This window comes from Mercenaria mercenaria, chromosome 2 (genome assembly GCF_021730395.1).
Source record: "Mercenaria mercenaria strain notata chromosome 2, MADL_Memer_1, whole genome shotgun sequence".
Taxonomy (NCBI): Eukaryota; Metazoa; Mollusca; class Bivalvia; order Venerida; family Veneridae; genus Mercenaria; species Mercenaria mercenaria.
The window spans coordinates 52,114,129-52,136,031 of record NC_069362.1 but is presented as its reverse complement, the minus strand read 5'-3'; the positions used below and the strand labels follow the sequence as shown (position 1 = coordinate 52,136,031).

Below are 21,903 nucleotides of genomic sequence, written 5' to 3'. Positions count from 1 at the left end.
TTACAAACCTTGCTTTAGAAAGTCAAAAACAACTTTATCTGTGATATCTTGGAAACAAAATGGATCATCTGTGGAACCTTGGTAGCACTTTGCTTTGGTTTGAAGTCAAAACAAACTTTGTCTTCGAAATCCTTAAAGCAGCTTAGTTAAGATAGTGAAAACATACATCATCTTTGCAGACAAAGATCATGAAAACAGACCTTACCTTTGGCTTCAGACAAAGATCATGAAAACATACCATCTTTGGCATCATTTCAGACAAAGATCATGAAAACAGACCTTATCTTTGGCATCATTTCAGACAAAGATCATGAAAACAGACCTTACCTTTGGCATCATTTCAGACAAGGATCATGAAAACAGACCTTACCTTTGGCATCCTTTCAGACAGGGATCATGAAAACAGACCTTACCTTTGGCATCATTTCAGATAGGGATCATGAAAACAGACCTTAGCTTTGGCATCATTTCAGACAAAGATCATGAAAACAGACCTTACCTTTAGCATCATTTCAGACAAAGATCATGAAAACAGACCTTACCTTTAGCATCTTTGCAGACAAGGATCATGAATTCAGACCTCATCTTTGTCATCTTGAATGATTTTTCAAATTATTCATTATTCCAATTCGAAAAAAAAGCGCGTTCGCCAGATGGGTAGTCACTTTTCCCTTTTTGTATATAACGGAAACTTTAAAAATCTTATATAAAACTGCTGGCAGATTTTAAAATAATTTCACACAAATTCTCCTTGTGTGACACTCTACTAAGACTGTTCAAAGTATTTCGATTTTTCAAAAAACATGGCCGTCAAGGTATGGCCAACTCCGTTGAACTTGTTGCTGTCAAAATAATGGTGATCATTGTTGAACATGTTGAACAAAGTATGGTCATCTCAGTTGAACATGTTGCTGTCAAAGTATGGACATCTCAGTTGAACATGTTGCTGTCAAAGTATGGTCATCTCAGTTGAACATGTTGCTGTCAAAGTATGGACATCTCAGTTGAACATGTTGCTGTCAAAGTATGGCCAACTCTGTTGACCTTGTTGCTATCAAACCATTTGTCAATGTATTGGCTTCATTTCGTTTAACTTTTGCCTGGTCAAATGCTATAAATTCTATATTTATCAGAATTCTCTCCCACTTAAACATGTCAGCATTTATATATTAGAGCAATTTGATTTTTACATGTTAGGCCATACCAAATTGATTAGTAGTTCTTCGGAAAATTTTCAAAAAAAATAGGAGCGAGCGAGCGAAATTTTTTTTTTTTTTTTTTTTCTCAATTTTGATTTTTTCAGAGGCGGGTTGCTTTTACATGGAGCGAGCGGGTATTTTTTTTTTTTTTTTTTTTGCAGTTATGATTATACATGAAGTTAACATTTCTTTAAGAATAACACAGAACTTAAACATTTACAGTGTGGCTAAGACAGTAGATAGCTTTTCTGTATGTTTTAAAGACTACATGAATGGTTTTGCAAATAAATTCTTGCTAAAACTCACTGAATCACTTTGTTTTTATTTTATATTTATGATTACTGAGGGACGAGTGTCTTATTTTTAATTTTGATTGTTCTACATTAATCTGAAGGCGTGCCCATTTAACGGCAGAGGATGAGGAAATATTAAGACAAAACAGACACCCAAGTGGAATAACATATCTTCTGAAACCCAGTTAGATGGCTTCGACACATGAGCAACTTTGTGCCCCTAGTGAAACTCCAAACGGTAGAGGTGAGGGGAAAGTAATAAATCACTTGACCAATGAGACCAAACGGAGTTGGGCACACAAATGCTCCGACATTGCTCGAATCCATTGGAATAATTTCTTAACAGATAAGCTTAGCTTAAGTTTTTGTGGTAGAGGTTCATTTCAGTCAAAAATGATGATGAACAAAAAATGACCCCAAATATGGCCACTCTTTAAAAGTGTTATTTGTTGTGCTTTGATTGACCAAGAAATTTTAAGTTGGGAAGGTCTGTTTTCAGATTCTTTCTTTCAATCAATTCACAGCCAATTAATATACAAACAGGGAAAATTGGGGTTACAATACGACAGAAATTATTTTTTATATCTACACAACTTATTTGAAAAGCTAAACATTTTTAAAAATGAATATATGCATTTTGATAGAATATCTGACTGCCCGTACTAAAGAAGTTACGTTCAAAACGATTTGGGCCCGAGACAATTAATGTGATGGATCAGTCAGGATCTGTGAACAAACTTTTTTTCAAGAAAGCACTGGCTTTGGCTCTAGATCTAAAATATTTAACTAAACACACTGATAACAAATGGTTTGAAAACTTTATCTGAACAATATTTCTATGTTTAATCCAAATATTTTAATTTGAATCCCCGTGGCCGTGCACGTCTACATGTCGGGCTTTGTTCTTTTCACTGTATAATTTGAACAATCGTAGAACGTGCATACTTCATCACCTACGGCACATCGAAGGTCATGTGTGGCACTAGCACAGACACTCCAGGTTTAAAACAAATGATGAACAACACCATAATTCCTGACTTTTTGAGTTTGTGTCATCACTACATGTATTACGAACGCATGGATTCCGATCAATATCACTTTGACGCATTAAAACAGCGATAAAACCTGTTTTACCGTTATCATTCCGGACCGCGTAATCAGAAAAAAAAATATTTTTTTCGGCGATTTTTTTGTACGTGCGGGCGGTGAATTTTTTTTCTTTTTCTCGGGAATGAAATCATTGATGCGGTAGTATCCGACGAACGACAAATCAATTTGGTATGGCCTTATGCAGATTGACAGTATACAAATATTGCATGATAGTATGCTAACAGCCATTAAAATGCTGTGGTACATGTGTTTCAGCAGAATATTTATCATGAACTTTCAACAAGGTTTCTTTGAAGTAACTTCGCTACATAATATATTATAATAAAATTATGTACTCAATGACCATCAGTAAACAACACTCAATTCAGATATCTCTAGTAAGAATAATATTAATTTTGATGTGTTTACTTCTGGTTTCATTAACTCTTCATTCTTAGTTTTCAAACAGTCATTGTGACTTATTATGGAAGGCGGGTGCACCATACTTGTTACTAAATGCCAAATATTTAAAGGCAATGACTTCCAGATCGTGCAACAAAAAAAAAAAAAGAAACAAGTTAGGTATCTGGAAATAATTCCTATATTTCTCAAGAAGGTTTTGAAACTTAGTTACTGACAGATTATATGTTATGGAAATACATGAGAATTTGTTGTTTTTATGCCCCCGGCATCTACTGATGCGGGAGGCATATAGTGATTGCCCTGTCCGTCGTCCGTCCGTCCGTCTTGTCAGTCCGTCCGTCCGTACGAGGTTAACCAAATGGGACTGTTTTATCTAGCATCAATACCCTTTACTAGAATGACTTGATACTAATGCAGATGTAACCTGTGACCATTCCTCATCTTCAAACATCACCTGACCTCAGCATTTGGCCGCATAGTTGGGGGAGACATATTGTTTTTGCCTTCGCAGTCTGTCCATCCGTCTGCATTAAGCTTGTCTGGCTTTCACAGGTCAAACTGCTGGCCGAATTTCGATGAAACTTAACAGGAGTGATCAGTACCAAGCCTACACATTTTACAACATGACAGAACACACCAGTTTAGATTTTGAGAAGGGATTTTACTAATAATGACATGCATGCTTCATCTGATGCACCCTGAAGCTTGCCAGTTGATACATACAGATACATTGCTGAAAGTTGATTTAAATTCTATTTACATTCTGTGGGAAAAGGCATTTTAAAGACAACTTTATCAGTTTCTGATAGAACTTCAAAGGCCTACTTTGCTGTCATAACAATATATACACCTCAGCAAAGGTGGGCCATACATCATACTTCATGTTAGATTATTGACATATTGCCTGTCATCTTTTTATGTTCATACTTACTGCATAAAACTAAAGTAATGAAACACTCTTATGTTAACCTCGATTTTTCTGATTCATTATGTTTGTTATTTCTTTCATTCAAACATTTATTCGGTTGTTGTTTTTAATTCCTTCATTCATTCCTTTGTTTTGTCACTTGCACATTCATTGGTTTTTATTCATTTGTTTGTTTATTTATTGATACATTTTAAGAAGGGCTTTCAGTTTATTGTCATGTCAGTTTATTGACGATATGGTCCAGTACAGAAAGTTGAATATCAGTACAGTCAAAAAATGTAAGATGAAGCCAGTATATAGCAAACATAAATGAAAAATATATCAGTTTCTACAAATGTGCCGTAATTATATATTTGATGAATTGTCTGTATTTTTCAGTTGGTATATTAATTTTTAATTAACTGATATGTACATTTTGGAAAAAATGATTTTAGATCCTGGGTAAACTTTAAATAAAATGGAACCTTCCTATGAATATATTTCAGGTGACATTCCATCTGCTGGAAGCTGAGAAACGCAAGTTGTATGTTTTACAGAGGGAACTTGGGCACTTAAATGCAAATTTAACCAACATAAAGGTAAGAAACATTCCAGCTATAATTAATGTACGAGAATTTATTTGCCTGCAAGATATTAAAAGAAATCAACCATTATTCTTGTTACTTATGTTTGGGACATTGGAAAGGTTTTGTAAAGTTATATATAAAAGTTATATAAAAAGTTGGCGCTGCCTTCCGGGTGTGCATGGACAGACAGATGGATGTATGGTGGCGTCAAGTTTTTTTAAAAATTTCCATTCAATAACTTAAGTTTGTGTTGAGGTAGTGGAACTTGGCCTGTAGCTAGTTTATGTTAAGACCAAGGTTGGGGTCAGTGGGGTCAGTCACAGTTACTGAAAATAGAAAAAAACATAGTTTATGCTTCAAAACTTTAGTTTGGAGAGATGTATTGAAATAAATCTTGGCCTATATAATTTTTTATACACAGCTTATTGAAATACCAATTGTGGGATTGCAGTATGGGGTCAGTGCATTCAAATTCAAGGTCTGCATACTTCTTTCACTGTGGTCTCTTGTACCTTTTTCAATGTGGAGTTTTTGGAGAGCATTGAATTGGTAGAGGTTCAAATCCCAGTCTGGGCTTTAACTTTTTATACCCCACAGACAGAGGGCTGCATCTTTATTTTTCTGTCCATCCTGATTTCATGTCATTTTTAGATGGATTTTGAGCTCACCTGAGCAGGAGTGCTCATGGTGAGCTATTGTGATCACACTGTGTGTGTCTTGCGTGTGTCTGGTCATCTGTCCATCATCAACAATTTCTATAAATGACGTCTCCCCCAAAACCACTGAATGGATTTTGATGAAAGTTGGACTGGATTTCCTTGGGTGGTCCTCTACCAAGTTGTTCAAACAGTTTTGCTTGGTTGCATATAGGGACCGCCAGAGCTAAAATAGAAAAATCTTCAAATGACGTGTTGTCTTAAAATTGCTGGTCCAATTTTGAAATAATTTTACACAAAAGAAACATAACTACCCTCCAAACTTTTTAAGTTATCTGTAACATAGTCTCCAGTTATTGAACTTTCTAGTCCAGGGCATAACTCTGAAATTACTCCAAGCTGGAGAGAGAATTTATGCAAGTTGCATATAATAAGAGAGGACATGTAGAGGAAGTGCGGTATATAAGGAGCATAAATCTATCTTACTTATTTTTCAGTTATCTCCCTTTAGTGATTTTTTATGCAGCACATAACTAAATGTACTGAAGGAAGGAAATTTATTCAACTAATTCAATATATAATATTGGCCAGTAGACTTCTGAGTTTTTTCTATAATTTTAATTTTCAAAGTTAATCATCTTCAGGCATTTGCATTTTGAAAATGTATATATATAAAACATATATGTAATTGAGATATTATAGTTCTGCATTCATGTGTGTGGTTTCCATCACGGGTTTCAGATTTTTCACAGGCATTATAAATGAAATTAAACTAGTATTTAATACATTTATTGTAAAAGAAAATGTTACAGGAAAATTGGACCAAAAATTTAGCCTGATACTACACATCATCAAATGAAGCAGTTACATATGCAGGACATGCACTATTTTTCTAGCTCGACTATTCAAAGAATAAGTAGAGCTATCCTACTCAACATGGCGTCGACTTCAGTGTCACACGTTGGTTAAGTTTTTCATACCAGTCCACATTTTGACAAAACCTTTTGAGATAAAGCTTTGAAACTTTCAACACTTATGTACCATCACCTTGTCCAGTTTTAGGCAAGAGTACATAACTCCATCATGGATTTTTGCTGAATTATGGCCCCTTTTAACTTACAAATCTTGGTTAAGTTTTCCGTACCAGTTCATATTTTGTGTAAACTGTTTGACATATGGCTTTGAAACCTTTATCATTTGTATATTATAACGATATCTATCTGTAGGCAAGAGTACATAACTCTGTTAGCTATTTTGGCTAAATTACGGCCCTGTTTGGACTTGGAAATTGGTACAATTTTCGTACAAGTCCACATTTGGTCAAAACTAACTGACATGTGGCTTTGAAAGTTTGAACACTTGTTTATCATCATGATTTCCATCTGTAGGCAAGAGTATATAACTCTATCAACTATTTTGGCGGAATTATGGCCTTCTCTTCAAACTTTAAATTCTATAGAACACATTGAGGGACAGTGCAGTACATATGAACAATAACTCTAGATCACCCTATTTTGATTATCTTCCTTATGTATTAAAGATGGTCTGTAAAATGACTTGAAAACTATATAAAGGGTTGACTTTTTACTTAACACATTTATTAAGGTCTTTGAGAGGAAGTGCAGTAACTAATAAGAACCATAACTCTGTATGGCCCTGTTTTTGAATCCCCGCCCCCTTTTTATCCCCCGACAAAGTCGGAGGGATATAGTTTGGGCGTTGTCTGTCCGTCTTTCCGTCTGTCCGGAGCCATATCTAGGAAGTGGTTGGGAATATTGAAATAAAACTTCATGTACATGTTTACCACTATGAGGTTATGCGGCCCGTCAAGATTCAGTCAGATTGCCCAAGTAACACCAGAGTTATGGCCCTTAGAAGTTTGTAGAGTTAACTATATAGGGTACTATAAATATGGCAATTTCTGCTTCATAACTTGTGATATATTTGACCTAGAACTATGAAACTTAAATTAAATTTAGATCACCATAATGTGGTTGTGCACACACAATTTCGTCTGGATTTCTTTAATAACTTCAGAGTTATTGCCCTTTATTTATTGTTTAAAAATTCACATATTTGTACATAACAAACATCATTTGGCAGAATTTCATTAAACTTCTATCATTCTTTTCCATGAACATTTATTATAAACATGTGAAGTTGTGTACCCACACCTGGTCACCCCCTTGCCTTGATCACACCCCCTCCCAATCCCCTCTTCCCCCCCCCCACCCCCCACCTAAAAAAAAAAAAATTCATTCCTTATTTTAGATTTTTCAAAACCTCAAAATATTTACAACATCAAAGTTGTACCGTTCCCCCCCCTCGCTCCCCACCCAGTCATGCCCACCCCCCCCGAGTGATTCCCCCCCAAAATTTTTTGCTGAGCAATTCAGGTAGTTTTGTATCGCTCAGTCCGGCGTCGTCGTCTGTCAACATTTTTGCTTGTGATAGAGCTGTATTTTCAACTGACTTCATGAAAATTTTGGGCGAATGATTCCCTTTATCAAACTAGCCAAGTTCGAAAAATGGGTCACGGGGCAAAAACAGGGGACAGGTAAATCAAAAAAAAACTTTTTGATGCATAAAGGGGTATTTTTTTATTTGATCTTATGAATTTTAGTCAAATATTACCTTGATAAATCTAGGCGAAATTTAAAAAAGGGTCATCTATATCAAAAAACTGTCCTAGGTCAAATCAAAGAAAAACCTTTTGTAGCGATAGAGGCGATTTTTCATTGATCTTCAGAATTTTTTTTCAGAATGATTTCCCTTTTTAAAATCAGGTCAAGTTTTAATAGGGGCATTGGGATCAAAAAAATAGGTCAAAGGGCAAATCAAAAAAAAACCCCTTTTGTATGCGATAAGGGTTATTTTTTAATGCCTTTTGAATTAAAATCAAAAATTTTCCATGAGAAATCTAGGCAGAGTTCGAAAATGGGTCACTGGGGTCAAAAACTAGGTCCTAGGTCAAATCAAAGAAAACTTTTGTGTAGCGATAAAGGGGGATTTTTTTTTTGATCTTTTGAAATTTTTGCGGAATGATTCCCCTTTTTGAAAATTTGCCGGTTTGAAAATGGGGGACTAGGCCAAAAAATGGTTAGGTCAAATAAAAGAAAAAACCCTTTTGTAGCGATAGGGCGTATTTTTCAACTGGGTTTTGAAATTTTTTCAGAATGAAACCTTATGAAATCTAGGCCAGTTCGAAAATGGGGCATCGGGGTCAAAAACTAGGGCCAGGCTATCAAAAAAAAACCTTGTGTATGCGATAGAGGCTTATTTTTCTTGATCTTCATGAATTTTTTTTTCAGAATGATTGCCTTTTTTAAAATCAGTCAAGTTTGAAAATGGGTCATCTGATAAAAAAACTAGGTCACTAGGCAAATCAAAAAAACTTTGGTATGCAAAGAGCGTATTTTTCAACTGATCTTCACAATTTTGTCAGAATGATTACCTTTAGAAATCTAGGCCAGTTCGAAAATGGTCATCGGGGCAAAAATGGTCCAGGGCAAATCAAAGAAAAAACTTGTGTAGCGATAGAGGCTGTATTTTTCCCAAATGATCTAAAGAAATTTTTTCGAATGATAACCTTGATGAAATTTTGAAAATGGGCATCGGGGGCAAAAAATAGGTCACTAGGTCAAAACAAAAGAAAAACCTTGGTATGCGATAGAGGCTTATTTTTTAACGATTTCATGAAAATTTTGTCAGAATGATAAAACCCGAGAATTTTTGAAAATGGTATCTGGGTCAAAAAACAGGCACTAGGTCAAATCAAAGAAAAAACCCTTTTGTATGCGAAGGGCTGTATTTTTCAAATGATCTTTATGAATTTTGATAGAAGATTTTCCTTATAAAATCAGGGCAATTTTAAAAAGGATCATCTGGTTTAAAAAAAATAGGTACTAGGTCAAAGCAAAGAAAAAACCGTGTATGCAATAGAGCGTATTTTTCAACTGATTTTTATGAAATTTGGTCAAAACAGCCCCCGAGAAAAAATTTTTTAAATTCGAAATTGGTCTTTGGGGTCAAAAAATAGGTCATGGACAAAACAAATAAAATGTTTGTATGGGATAGGGCTGGGGACTCATGAAAAATTTTATCAGAATGTTTTTCTTGAGAACTAGGATGAATTTGAATAGGGGCATTAGGGTCAAAAAATTAGGTCACTCGGTAATTAAAGAACAACCTTTTTGTAGCAAAAGGGCCCCGATTTTTCCGGGGTATTCATAAAAAATTTTGTCAGAAAGATTGCCTTGTTGAATTCTAGGTCAAGTTGAATATGGGTCATTTTGTGGTAAAAAAACTGGGGGTCACTAGGTAAAAATAAAAAAAGAAAACCCTTGTGTATGCGATAGAGACTGTATTTTTCAATTGTTTTTCCATGAAATTTGGTCGGGAATGAAACCCTTTAATAAAATTTAAGGGTTTTAAGTTCAAAAAAGGTTTTTGGGGGTCAAAAACTAGGTCGCTAGACAAATCAAAAAAAAAAATGTTTTGTTGGGAGGGGGGCTGTTTTTTTTCAATTGGGGTTTTCATAAAATTTTGTCAAAAAGATCGGGCCTTTGATCAAATTGGGGTCAAGTTGGGAAGGGTGGGCATTTTGGCCTCAAAAACTGGGCCCACAAAGTAAAAATGGAAGAAAATCCCCTGTTTCCCTTTTTAAGAGACCACATTTTTGGTCCAATTTAATAAAAAAATTGGTCAGAATATTTGTTTCTATAAAGGGCACTAGTCAAAAAAGGGTTTACATGTTAGGGGTGTGTTTTCTAAAGGTGACAAACCTGGGGCCCTTTGGGCCCCCCTTGTTTTTTTAGTCCGCACAAAGTGCTCAAGGTGAGCTTTTGTGACGCCCTGTGTCCGTCGTCCTTTGTCACCGTCTTTCAGTCGTCCGTCCAACGTCAAAAATTTTTGCTGTTAAACTTTAGGGGGTCACATTTTTGGCCTTATTTTAATGAAATTTGGGTTCAGAATGTTTCCCCAAGGGAAATCTTGGACAAGTTCGATAATTGGTCAGGGGGTTTCCCTGGGGTCCCCCCGGGTCAATAAAAGGGAAAAACTTGTTAAAAAACTCTAGAGGGGGTTTAAAATTTTTGGGCCCCAAAATAAAAAATAAATTTGGTCAGAATGTTCCCCTCAATAAAATTTTTGGGTCGCTTTCGATAGGGGGTTTCCTTTGGGGTCAAAAACTAGGTCACCAGGTCAAATAAAAGGAAAAGTTTTAAAAACTCTCTAAGGTCATAATTTTGAACCAATCTTAATGAAACTTGGTCAAAAATTTTTACCCTCAGAAAAAATTTTGGGACGAGTTCTATATTGGGTAAATCGGGATAAAAAAAACGGGTTTCATGGGTCAGATAAAAGGAAAAGCTTTTTTAACCTCTAGGGGGCCACATTTTTGACTGTACCCTTAATAAAAACTTGGCAGAATTTAATCTTGATGATCCAAGGTCCATTTTGGGGGGGGGGGAAAGGGGGGTCATGTAGGATCAAAAACTGTCAACATGCCCAAAATTAAAAGGAAAGCGTTTAAAAAACTGTATTTGCCACATTTTTTGAACAAAATTTTAAAATAAAAATTTTGGTCGGAATTTTAAATTTTAAATTGAATTTTATAGGCCCAATTTAAATCTGGGTCAGGGGGGTCAAAAACTAGGTCACTAGGTAAATCAAAGGAAAAGCTTTTTAAAACACTCCAGAGACCAAAATTTTTGATGAATTTTTTCATGAAACTTAGTCAAAATGTTAATTTTGTGATTTAGGTCAAGTTAGAATCGAATCGGGGTAAAGGGGGGTTAAAAAAACCTGGGTCCCCCGAGTGAAATCAAAGGAAAAGCTAGTTAACACTCTTAGGGGCCCACATTTATCCCCAAAATTTTAATGAAATTTGGTTTGGGAAAAGGGTTAATCTTGATGACTTTAGGTAAATTTAGGCCCAGGGGGGGGGATCCGGGCCTTCAGGCCCCTCTTTTTTAAAAAAGTTAAAACCCTTCAACATGTAAAGTTGTAAAACCCACCCCACCCCGCTCCCACCATTTTTCAAGATATCTTACTTGTTTGGGTGCTTTTTAAAGGCCTTTTCCCCTTTAAGTTCAAATGTACATTTAAACAGAAACATTTGGGGACCAAACAAACTCAAAAAAATTTTCGTTCTATTACATTTCCAGCCCCCTTTCCCCCAAATTTTACCCCCATTTAATTTTTTAAAGGGCCAAAGCTTATTACAGTAAACAAAACCCAAATCAAATAATTTCTTTTAGTCAGGATCAACGTAACTACTTTTAAATTATTTTAAAGCTCACTTTTTCAAATTACCCTTTTAAAATTTTTAAAGCAAAGGGCTTTTTAAACAGTAAACATTTTCCCATTCAAAAAAATTTCTTTGGGTCAGGATCAAGTAACATACATTTATTATGTCAAGTTTACATTTAAAAATTTCCTCCATTTAATTTTTAAAAAGGGGAAGCTTTTTTCAGTAAACATATTCCTTTCAAAAAAATTTTTTTTAGTCGGGATCAACGAAACCAAACATTTTTTAAATTCAAGTCACATTTCAAATTACCCCATTTAATTTTTAAAAGAGAAGCTTTTTCAGTAAACATATTCCTTTCAAAAAATTTCTTTAGTCAAAAACGTAACATACATTTATTATGTCAAGCTCACTTTTCAAATTACTCCATTTAATTTTTAAAAGAAAAGCTTTTACATTAAAAAAACCCCATTCAAAAAAAATTTCTTTAGCCAGGACCGGTCCCATACTTTTAAATTATGTACACTTTAAACATTCTTTTCTGTTTATTGATTTTGACTAAATGAAATTATTTGTTTCTTAGAAACCCATTTTTAAATTTTTTGCCGGTTAATTTTTTTGCCTTTCCTCACCCCCCTTTCCGGGGGAAACCCCAAATTCCATTTTTTTAATTTAGATTTCTTGCATTTTTCCCCCCCAACCCCCCAATTTAAAAAAAAAGATACCTAAAATTTTCCCAAATCCTGTTTTTCCCAAAAGTCGGTGTAAATTAAAATTGACCTTTGTTAAAAAATTCTGTTTCTTGTCTGATATTGGTTTTGGGGGAAACATCCATCGGTCCTTACCGATAGCCATGTTTTTAGGAGTGGGCCCCCCCCAAAAAAACCCCTTATAGCCCCAAATTTTTTTTTTTCTTTTTGTGGTTTTTGGGTCAAAAAAGCCCCAAAATTCAAAAAGAAAACCCTCTGTACATTTTTATACCCAAACCCCTAGGTATTCTATAAGAACCATGGTCGGAAGGGGAAAAAATATACTAACCCTTTCAATCCCCGAAATTTCATACCAAAAACCACGCAGTTCAAAAAATGTGTACAATGATTTTTAAACAAGCGATAATTTATTTTTCCATCGTGCACCAGTCACATTGTCTCAATTTTCCTTTTTTGCAGAGTGCCCTTATTTTTTTTATGCTTTATAAAACGTTACAAAAAAAAATTTTGCGTGAATTTCCCCAAGGGAAACATCCGGTTAGAGGTCCCCGGCATGTGCACATGTTAAGCAAAATGAAAACAAACAAAAACAAAAATGCAATTTTTCAAAATTTTTACTATAAGACTAAAAAATGATCTTTGTATATTTTTTTGGGAATTTGAAATCATACTTTGGGTTTTAACATCTTTTTTCTTTTTATTTTATTTTTTTGGCACTTTTACGCATATTAAACTTTAAAAAGCGTACACGTGTATTTAAAATGACAATGACATACTTTTTACCCCGCCAATCAAAAATGGTTTTGAAATTAAAAAGGGAACTTCACCAGGGAAGTTCAAGAAAATTTTTTTTGTGAAACGTTGAAAAACAGTAAACTCACTTGTTTTTTTAAGAAAAGAAGAAAGAAGAATGGACCGGTACACAGGGGAAGATAAATTACCATTTGGTTTAATATCAATAGTACAAAATTACTAAAATTTTTTGCGTGTTTGGGTATAAAATACGGATTGAAAGGGGGTTAGTATATTTTCCCTTTCCGACCATGGTTTTATAGAATACCTAGGGGAAAAGGGTATAAACATGTACAAAAGGCTTTTTTCTTTCTGATCTAGCGCCGGGGGTTGGGGTAAAGGGGTCATTGTTACTAAATTAGAAAAATGGTTTTCAATCATTTTTTAAAGGGGAAGGGAATGATGGGAACAAAAATTTTTATTGCTTTTGTGTTTTTTAAAAGGGCCCATATAATGTTTTTTTCTTTGGGTGAAACATTTAATCATGCAGCGTTTAGGGGGGGTCCCAAAATTCTCTGATTTTGGGATTTTTAAAACCATATAACTTCAGAACAGGTTTTTTCGGGACGGGACCAAAAAAGATTAAAAAAAAAAAGACAGGAAGGTTTTGTGGTGTTTGAGGTGAACATACATGTAAACCCCATAAATCAGCAACATTCTTATACTTCCTATTATACTTGCAGAGAAAATTTCATTATGTAGAGATGGTAACATATGTACAAACCTGTTTTGTGTAATATTGTTTGTTAAATTCAATGATTTGAAGATTAACCCCCCCCCCCCCCCATTTAAAATTTTTCTTTGTATTCATTGTCTTTTTTCACTTTTAAACTTCATTGGAACTCTACTTTAAAATATATGCTTTGGGAAAACTTTTTGGGAGGTACAAACATTGTTTACTTTTATTGTCTGTAATAATGGGTAGGGTTTACATTTTGGAAAAAATGATCACTAAAATTTTTGGTTCAATACAAACTGATCAAAACGAAAATCACATATTTTTGTATGCCCCCAAAATGCCCCCGGAAAAAAAAAATTAAAGGAGTTTTTTCTTATAAAGGGCTTTAAAAATTTGGGCCCCCGACAGAAACAGTGACATTTAGATGTAGCTATTTTTCCGGGGGGGGGAAAAATTGAAAAGCTTGTACAAGGCCCCAAGGGTATACTGCCCTAATTAAAATTAAATTTTTCAAATCAGTCTTTGGGCCCAGGATGGTAGGATTTTTTTAGCTCACCTTCACAAAGTGAAAAATTTTTGACTTTTGTGTCGCGCGGTGTCCGTGGGCCCCCATGCGTCCGGGGCGTCCGAAAACTTTTTGGCTTGTGACCACTTAGGGGTCACATTTTTCAGGGGAATCTTTAAAAAATTTGGGGTCAGAGGGTTCATCTTGATGATATCTAGGTCAAGTTCAAAACTGGGTCCGTGCCACCCAAAAACGGTCAGTAGGCCCAAAAAATTAGAAAAACTTGTGACCTCAAAAGGGGCCCAAATTTATTTCAAAAGGGATCTTCATAAAAATTTGGCCCAAAAATTTCCCCTTTTGATGTTTATCTAGGTCAAGTTCGAAAAGGGGCCCACGGGGGGGAAAAAAAACCTAGGCCCGTGGGTCAAAAAAAGGAAAAACCTTGGGACCTCTCTAGAGGCCATTTTTTTCCCATGGGGATCTTCTTTAATTTATTGGCCAAAATATTTAGGGCTTTGGAATTAAATTTATTCCTGGGTCATTAAGGGCCGGGGGCCCCCTTCCCCGGGAGGGGCCCCCCCCCCCCCCTTTAAAAAATAGAAAAACCTTGTGCCTCTCAGGGGCCATATTTCCAATGCTTCTTCATGAAAATTGGGTCAGAATGTTATTAAAAGATTTTAAGCCCAAGTTCGAAACGGGGTCACGGGGGGGGTTAAAAACGGGGTCAGTAGATCAAAAAATAGAAAAACCTTGTGACCTCTTTAAGGCCTTTTTTTTCATGAAATCTTCATAAAATATTGGTAAAGAATGTTCACCTTGATGATATCTAGATCAATTTCGAAACTAGGTCATGGGGGGTCAAAAAACTAGGTCAGTAGTTTTCTAAAAATAAAAAAAAACCTTGTGCCCCTCTCTAGGGGCCATTTTTCTCAAAAATTTTTTCCTGAAAATTGGTCAAATGTTCCCCCTTGATGGAAACTGGTCAATTTTAAAACGGGGTAAAGGTGCGGTCAAAAACTAGGTCGTGGGTTTCAAAAAAATAGGAAAACCTTGTGCCCTCTCTAGAGGCGATATTTTTCAATGGATTTCTTTGAAAATTGGTCAAAAAAGTTCCCCTTTGAAGATATCTGGGTTTAAATTTTCGAAACTGGGTCACGGGGGGTTAAAAAAACGGTCAGTAGGCCCAAAAAATAGAAAAACCTTGTGACCCCCCTAGGGCCTTTATTTTTCAGGGGAAAATTCTTAAAGAATATTGGTCGAAATGTTCATTTTGATAATCTAAGTCTTTTTCGAAAACGGGGGTCCCGGGGGGTAAAAAACTAGGTCAGTGGGGTTAAAAATAGAAAAAACCTTGTGCCCTCTCTAGAGGCCTATTTCTCAAGGGTTTTATAAAAAATTGGGTGAGAAGGGTTTCCGTTTTAAAGATTTCTAGGTCAGGTTCGAAACAAGGTCATGGCCCCCCCCCGGGTAAAAAACTGGTCATTTGGGTCGAAAAATAAAAAAACCTTTGTGCCCTCTCTAGAGGCCATTTTTTTTAAACAAAGATCTTCATGAAAATGGTGAGAAGGGTTCCCCTTGATAAAATCTAGGTTTAAAAGTGGGCACGTGCCTTCAAAAACTAGGAAAATTAGGTCAAATAAAAAAAAACCTTGTGCCCCTCTCTAAAATGCCATTTTTTCAAGGGAAAATCTTCATAAAAAATTTGGGTCCAAAATTTTTTATCTTGATGATATTATTAAACATGGCCAAAAACTAGGCCCCTATGTAAAATAATAGAAAAAACAAAGCATACTCAGTTAAAACACGGCTCATGGGGGAGATGGTTGAGCGATTCAGGACCTTTCATGGTCCCTTGTTTATTGTTGAGGAAACCCCGGGTTTTCAATTCCAGACCCCAAACATGTTTTTCCCCTTGATTTAGCTTTTTTTGTGTCCCCCCAAAATTACTTAAAATTGCCCGGGCCCGGGAAACTGTCCATCTGCTGATCATCCCTTCCGAATTTGTTTTTTGAAATTTCTCAAAAATTTTTTGGACCAGGGGGTCAATAAAACCCTCATAGGTTTGTCTTTCAGCATTTTAAAGGTTTGTGCACCTGGTATTTTATTTAGGATTTCACACACCCGACCAGAGTTAGGGCCCCTTTAAATTTAGTAAAAAATATGCATGAAAATGCCCTAAAAGTTTGTGTTGGGTATATCTAAAAAAAGTTTTTGCCCTAGGATTATGAAACATTACCCTGAATATTATTAGGCATTTTTCAGTTGTGCCCCTGGGTTTTTGGGGGGGGGAGACCCCTCACCATACCAGAGTTAGGGCCCCTTGGGATTTATTCAAAAATATACAAAAAATTTTGGGGTTGGTTGGGGCTGCACCCAAAAAAAGTTCTGATTAGAGTCATAGGGGTCGTAAAATTTTTGCAGTTTATCATACAGAAAATGTGAATTGTCCCCGGGGGTTTCCCTGGGGGGGTTTTCCCACTCGCCACTTGAGAGTTAGGGCCCCTTGATTAGTTTAAAAAAAAACATTAAGTATTTAAAAAATTTGGGTGTTGATATATTTTAAAAAAAAAATTTGGCCCCTTGAGTTTTGGGGGGAAGGAATATTTTTAAAAGAAAGAAAAATTTTTTGCACCTAAATTTTGGGTTTTGGGTAAAGGAAAAAGGGAAATTTTTTTACTGTCGCTTTTTTGAAACATTTTAAAACCAAATTAAACCTTCCCCCCAGAAATTTTTACACTAGGTCAAAACTGGGGCCCAATTGTGATAAATCCCTTTGCCCAGGGAAAAACACAATTGGAGTACCCAGGATTAAAACAATGGTCCTTGGGTTTTACTCTGAAAGGGGTCAAATAAAAAATTTGGAAATTAAGGGAAATAAAAGTTTGTGTCTCATTTATCGCAAAAAGTATTTGATTTAGAGTTATAAATGTAAGGGGGTTAATTAAAAAGCATTTTTAATTTGCGCACCTTGTTTTTTTGGGAAAATTTTACCATTCTATTTTTTTAGATAAATTTTTTGTTATGAAAATCATTAAAATAAAAATTAAATTTTCATTATTTTATCAGGGGCCCCTTACCTTCTAAGTTTATTACTTATCTAAAAATTAATTTTAGCTAAACAAATGTCATTTGATTTGGTCTGCTACTTAAAAAGGGTTTCCCCGCCAAAATTTTGGGGAATGGTAAGTTTTAAATTTAGAAAAGTGTTAATTAGTATCAAAATTTAAAAAAGCCCCTGGAGTAGACAAGTACGGGTCGGGTTTTAATGTATGCATGTGTGAAAAGTTTGGGTTAAAGGGAGGGATCCCTGTGTGGGGGGAAAAAATTTTGGGGTTTGAAGTTGAAGGGGGCGTAAATAAAAATGTTGCAGATTTTGGGGGGGAAGTTAAAGAATCATTTTGGAGTTTGATTTAAATTTTGGGTTTTGTTTTAGGCCCCGGAAAAAGTCAGAATTTAAAAATTGATTTTTTAAAAAATTTTAGGCAAGAAATACTTTTGGAAATTTTGAATTAATACATATCATTTTACTAGGGAATTGATAAATTGAAATTATTGAAAAGTGAAACAACTTTATTATTTAGAATGGAAAAAAAAGAATATTAAAACTGTCCCAAACTTTTTTAAAATAGTAGCAAATTTTCCCCCAGAAAAATGGCCCCCGGTTATAATTTCATTTAGCAAGACCGAGTTATGGTCCTTGATTTTTTAAAAAATTTCACTCAAAGTGCTTAAAGTTTATGTTGCATATACCCAAAGCAAACAAAAATTCCCCAGAGCCCATAAAAACCATGTACAGTGCATAAATTTGGGGGCCCCATGCCCCTTTAAAACACACATCTTTTTTTTAAAAAAAATTTAGAAACAAAAGCGGTGTTCTAATGTTCTTTAATATGATCTGAAATTTTAAAGGAAGTCTTTTTTTAAGGAAAAACGGGGGGAGTCCAGTTTTAAAAAAGGGCACATTTATCCATTAAAGTGGGAAATTGGATTTTTTTTCAAAAAAAATTGAAACCCAAAAACCTTTTTTCGGCCCGGCCTGTCAAAAAAAATAGGTAAACAAATGTAGTAGATTTTGGGGTTCACTATTTTTGGGGGGGTTTGGTTTTATTTCAGAAGCATGTCCAAAAAGAGACCCTCCAGGGGGAACTTTGTTTAATGTATAAAAATGGTGCCCCACACAAAAAAGTTTGTTTTAAATAAAACATATTTATGTGTAGATAGTATGTGTAGACTAAATAAGCCGGGTTTGTAAATGCTCACTAAAAAATTGAATGTATTAAATTTGTTACTGGAGGCCCCTTTCTTTCCCCATTCATTTAAATTTTCTTTTTTTTCCCACCTTTTTTCATTTTACATGACAAAATGGAGGGTTTTTTGGGCCCACAAAGGGTGAAAACTCAGGGGCAGGCCCAAAGAAAAAATTTACTTAAATTTTGTTTTTTATAGATTTAGAGCTATCGGACTCTTGTTCGTCAGCGTTTGCATCAGTGTTCCGATTTGGTTTTTGTTTGTAAACTGGTATCTCATTAACCACTTGTGGGAATGGATTGAAACTTCACACACCTTTTCCTTTTATAAACTGATTACATTCCCAACAGGTTCCAAAAACTCTATTTTCTTTTTTTAAAAAATTATCCCCCTTTTTAGCTCCCCTGTCACAAAGTGAAAAGGTGGGGCTTTTGTGATCGGGGGGAAATCCGTGGGCCATCGCCTGCGTCCCTTTCCGTAAACTTTTGCTTGTGACCACCTAAAAAAGGGTCACATTTTTCAAGGATCTTATGAAATTTTGGTCAAATTTTCACCCTTGAGATATCTAGGCAAGTTCAAACCGGGTTCAGGGTGCCTTCAAAAACTAGGTCGGGGGTCAAAAAAATAGAAAAACCTTGTGACCTTTTTAAAGGGGCCCAATATTTCACAAGATCTTCATAAAAATTGGGTCGGGAAAGTTCTTCTTGATGATATCAAGTCAATTTCGAACTGGTTTCACGTCCCACCCAAAACTAGGTCAGTAGGTCTAAAAAAAAAAAAAAAAACCTTGTGACCTCTCAAAGAGGCCATTTATTTCACAAAACCTTCATAAAAAATTGGGGTAAAAAGGGTTTCCCCTTTGATGATATCTTGGCCCAAGTTCGAAATGGGTCACGGCCATCAAAAACTAGGTCAGAAAAGGAAAAAATAAAAAGAAAAACCTTGGGGACCTCTCTGGGGGGCCATTTTTTTCATGGGATCGGGGGGGAAAATTTTAGTCTAAATTTTTTTCATCTTGATGATATCTGGTAAATTTCCGAAATGGGTCACGTGGGGTTTCAAAAAAAAAGGTCAGTATTTCTAAAAATAGAAAAACCTTGTGACCTCTCAAAGGGGCCCCATATATTTCATGAAATTTTCATAAAAAATTGGTCAGAATGTTCTTCTTGATGATAAAAGGTCGAGTTCGAAAGGGGGGGTCACGTGCCTTAAAAAACTGGGTCAGAGGTCAAATAATAAAAAAACCTTGTGACCTCTCTAGAGGCCATATTTTTCATGGGGTCTGTAGGAAATTTTGGTCAAAAAGTTCACCTTCATGATACTAGGTAAAATTTTCGAAATGGGTCACGTGCCTTCAAAAACTGGGCCCAGTAGGAAAAATAATAAAAAAAACCTTGTAAACCTCTCAAAGGCCATTTTTTCACGGGATCTGTATAAAAATTTGGTCTGAATTTCATTTTTGGGTTGATATCTAGGCCCAAGTTCAAAACGGGATCAACGGGTCAAAACTGGGGTTCAGGGGTCTAAAAAAAAAAAACCTTGTGACCCCTCTAGGGGCCCTACTTGTAAATTTGGATCTTATAAAATTTTTGGGTCAAAATTTTTCACCTTGATGATATCTAGGTAGATTTGAAACTGAGTCAGTGCCTTAAAAACAGGTCAGAAAAGGTAAAATAAAAAAAAAAAAAACTTGTAAACCCCTCTAGGGGCCCATACTTTTCATGGGACCCTGTATAAAGTTTTTGGAATTTTCCCATCTTAATGATATTAGGTCAAGTTTAAAAACGGGGCCCACGTGGGGTTTAAAAAAACTGGTTCAGTGGGTTTAAAAAAAATTATTAAAATTTTTTGCCCCTCTCAGAGGCCATATTTTTCAATGGATTTTCATAAAAATTGATCTGAATGTTCCCCTTTGGGTGATATCTAGGTCATTTTTGAAACCGGGTCAGTGCGTAAAAAAACTAGGCCAGTAGGAAAAAAAAAGAAAAACCTTGTGACCGCTTTTAGGGGCCCAAAATTTTTTTCATGAAAACTTCATAAAATTAGTGGGGAATTTAATTAAAAAAAAAAAATAAAAATATCGGGAAAATTTCAAAAAGGGTCACGTACCTTCGAAAACTGGGTTTCAATGGGTCAGAAAATTAGAAAAAAACCTTGTTACCTCTCTAGGGGACCATATTTTTTTAAGGGTTTTTTCATAAAAATTGGCCCAGAATTTTATTTTGATAATACCTGGGTAAATTTCCCCCAAAACTTCCCCCTTGTAAAAATAGAAAAAACGACGTCATCCCAAAAAACGGGGTCATGGGGGAAAGAGGTAGCGATTCGGGGACCATCAGGGGCCCTCTTGTTTGACATAAAAAATTTTTGGGTTTTAATTTTTTTTAAAATGAAACCCCTGTTATCTCAGAACCCCAAAAAAAGGGAATGGATTGAAATTTAAACACATTTCCCTCACTGTGAATCCCAAAACCAGGCAATACACAGGTTCAGTAACCCCTACTTTGCCACTTTAAAAAAAATTCCCCCTTTTTCAGTTGCCCAAGGCTGTTAAATTTGTCAAGGGGTTTGCTGCCCTTTGACAGCCCCCTTCCCTCCCGATAAGCTTTTCCTTTTAATTAAATATTTACCCTTTTTCTTTGGGAAATTGCTTTTTTGTTTTTCTATTGCATAACAACTTTTTTTTTAGTTTGTCTGATTTTTGAGGCGGCTAAAGGCTAAAAGCCTTTTGACGAGCCCTTGCTACCCAAACGATTCTCAAAAAGGACCAAATAACAAGGAAAGGGGATTTTGTTCCATTAGATTTCTCAAATTTTCACACAGTTAAACTCCCTAAAAGGAAGGGAAAAGTTGTGTAAATTCCCTTTCCTATGACCAATTTACGTTTTAAACTTTTCAAAATTTATGACTTGTAATTGTGCAATTCTCAAATTGTAATCATTAAGAAAAATGTGCTTTTTAAAAATTGCGCGGGCTTACAAAGCTTGGGAAAACATCCACGAAAAAACAAAAAATGTTTTTGCAGGGCTCCAAAATGATGGTTTAGCGAAAATTTAAGGGTATAAAAAAAACAAAAAACCCATGTCTAAAAAATTTCAAAGCGTAAAAAATTATTTTAAATTTTAACGGGAAAAGGGAAACACAATCTTTTTTAAAAAAAAAATCTGAATCGCGGGATGCGTTAGGTAACGTACCCAAAACAGCCTTAATTCTCCCCATTGAACGAAAAGCATCGTATGATTTCTATAAACGGGGCGGGGGTTTTAAATTTTTGCAGTCAGAAAACGGAAAATTATCGGAAGAAGAAGCTTTATGGTTTTTTTAAAGTTACTACTAAATTTTAAAAATTTGATTTTAATTCTTTTTTTAAAAGAAATAAACAAATCGGCGAAACATAAAATTGTTTTTTCTTGTTTTTTTTGAAATCAAAAAGTAGATCGTCTATTTTTTGGCGAAAAAAAACAACTTTTTTATGAAAAATTTAAATAAGAGGTAATTTAACTTTTAAACTTCAATGTCAGTACTCCCAAAAGGGGGGCGGGGCTAAAGGGTTTTTCGTTTTCAT

At 35.2% G+C, this 21,903-nt stretch overlaps 1 protein-coding gene across 1 annotated transcript in view; it reads left to right on the top strand.

Moving 5' to 3' along the window:
• The window catches only part of LOC128546125 (uncharacterized), a 31,702-nt gene extending 13,412 nt beyond the window's left edge, over window positions 1-18,290 (top strand). Inside the window, exons 2-3 of the mRNA XM_053525883.1 lie at window positions 4,418-4,510; window positions 18,204-18,290. Coding sequence (XP_053381858.1) covers window positions 4,418-4,510; window positions 18,204-18,290 — 180 coding nt within the window. The remainder of the gene's footprint in view (window positions 1-4,417; window positions 4,511-18,203) is intronic.
• The last annotated feature ends 3,613 nt before the right edge of the window (window positions 18,291-21,903 follow it).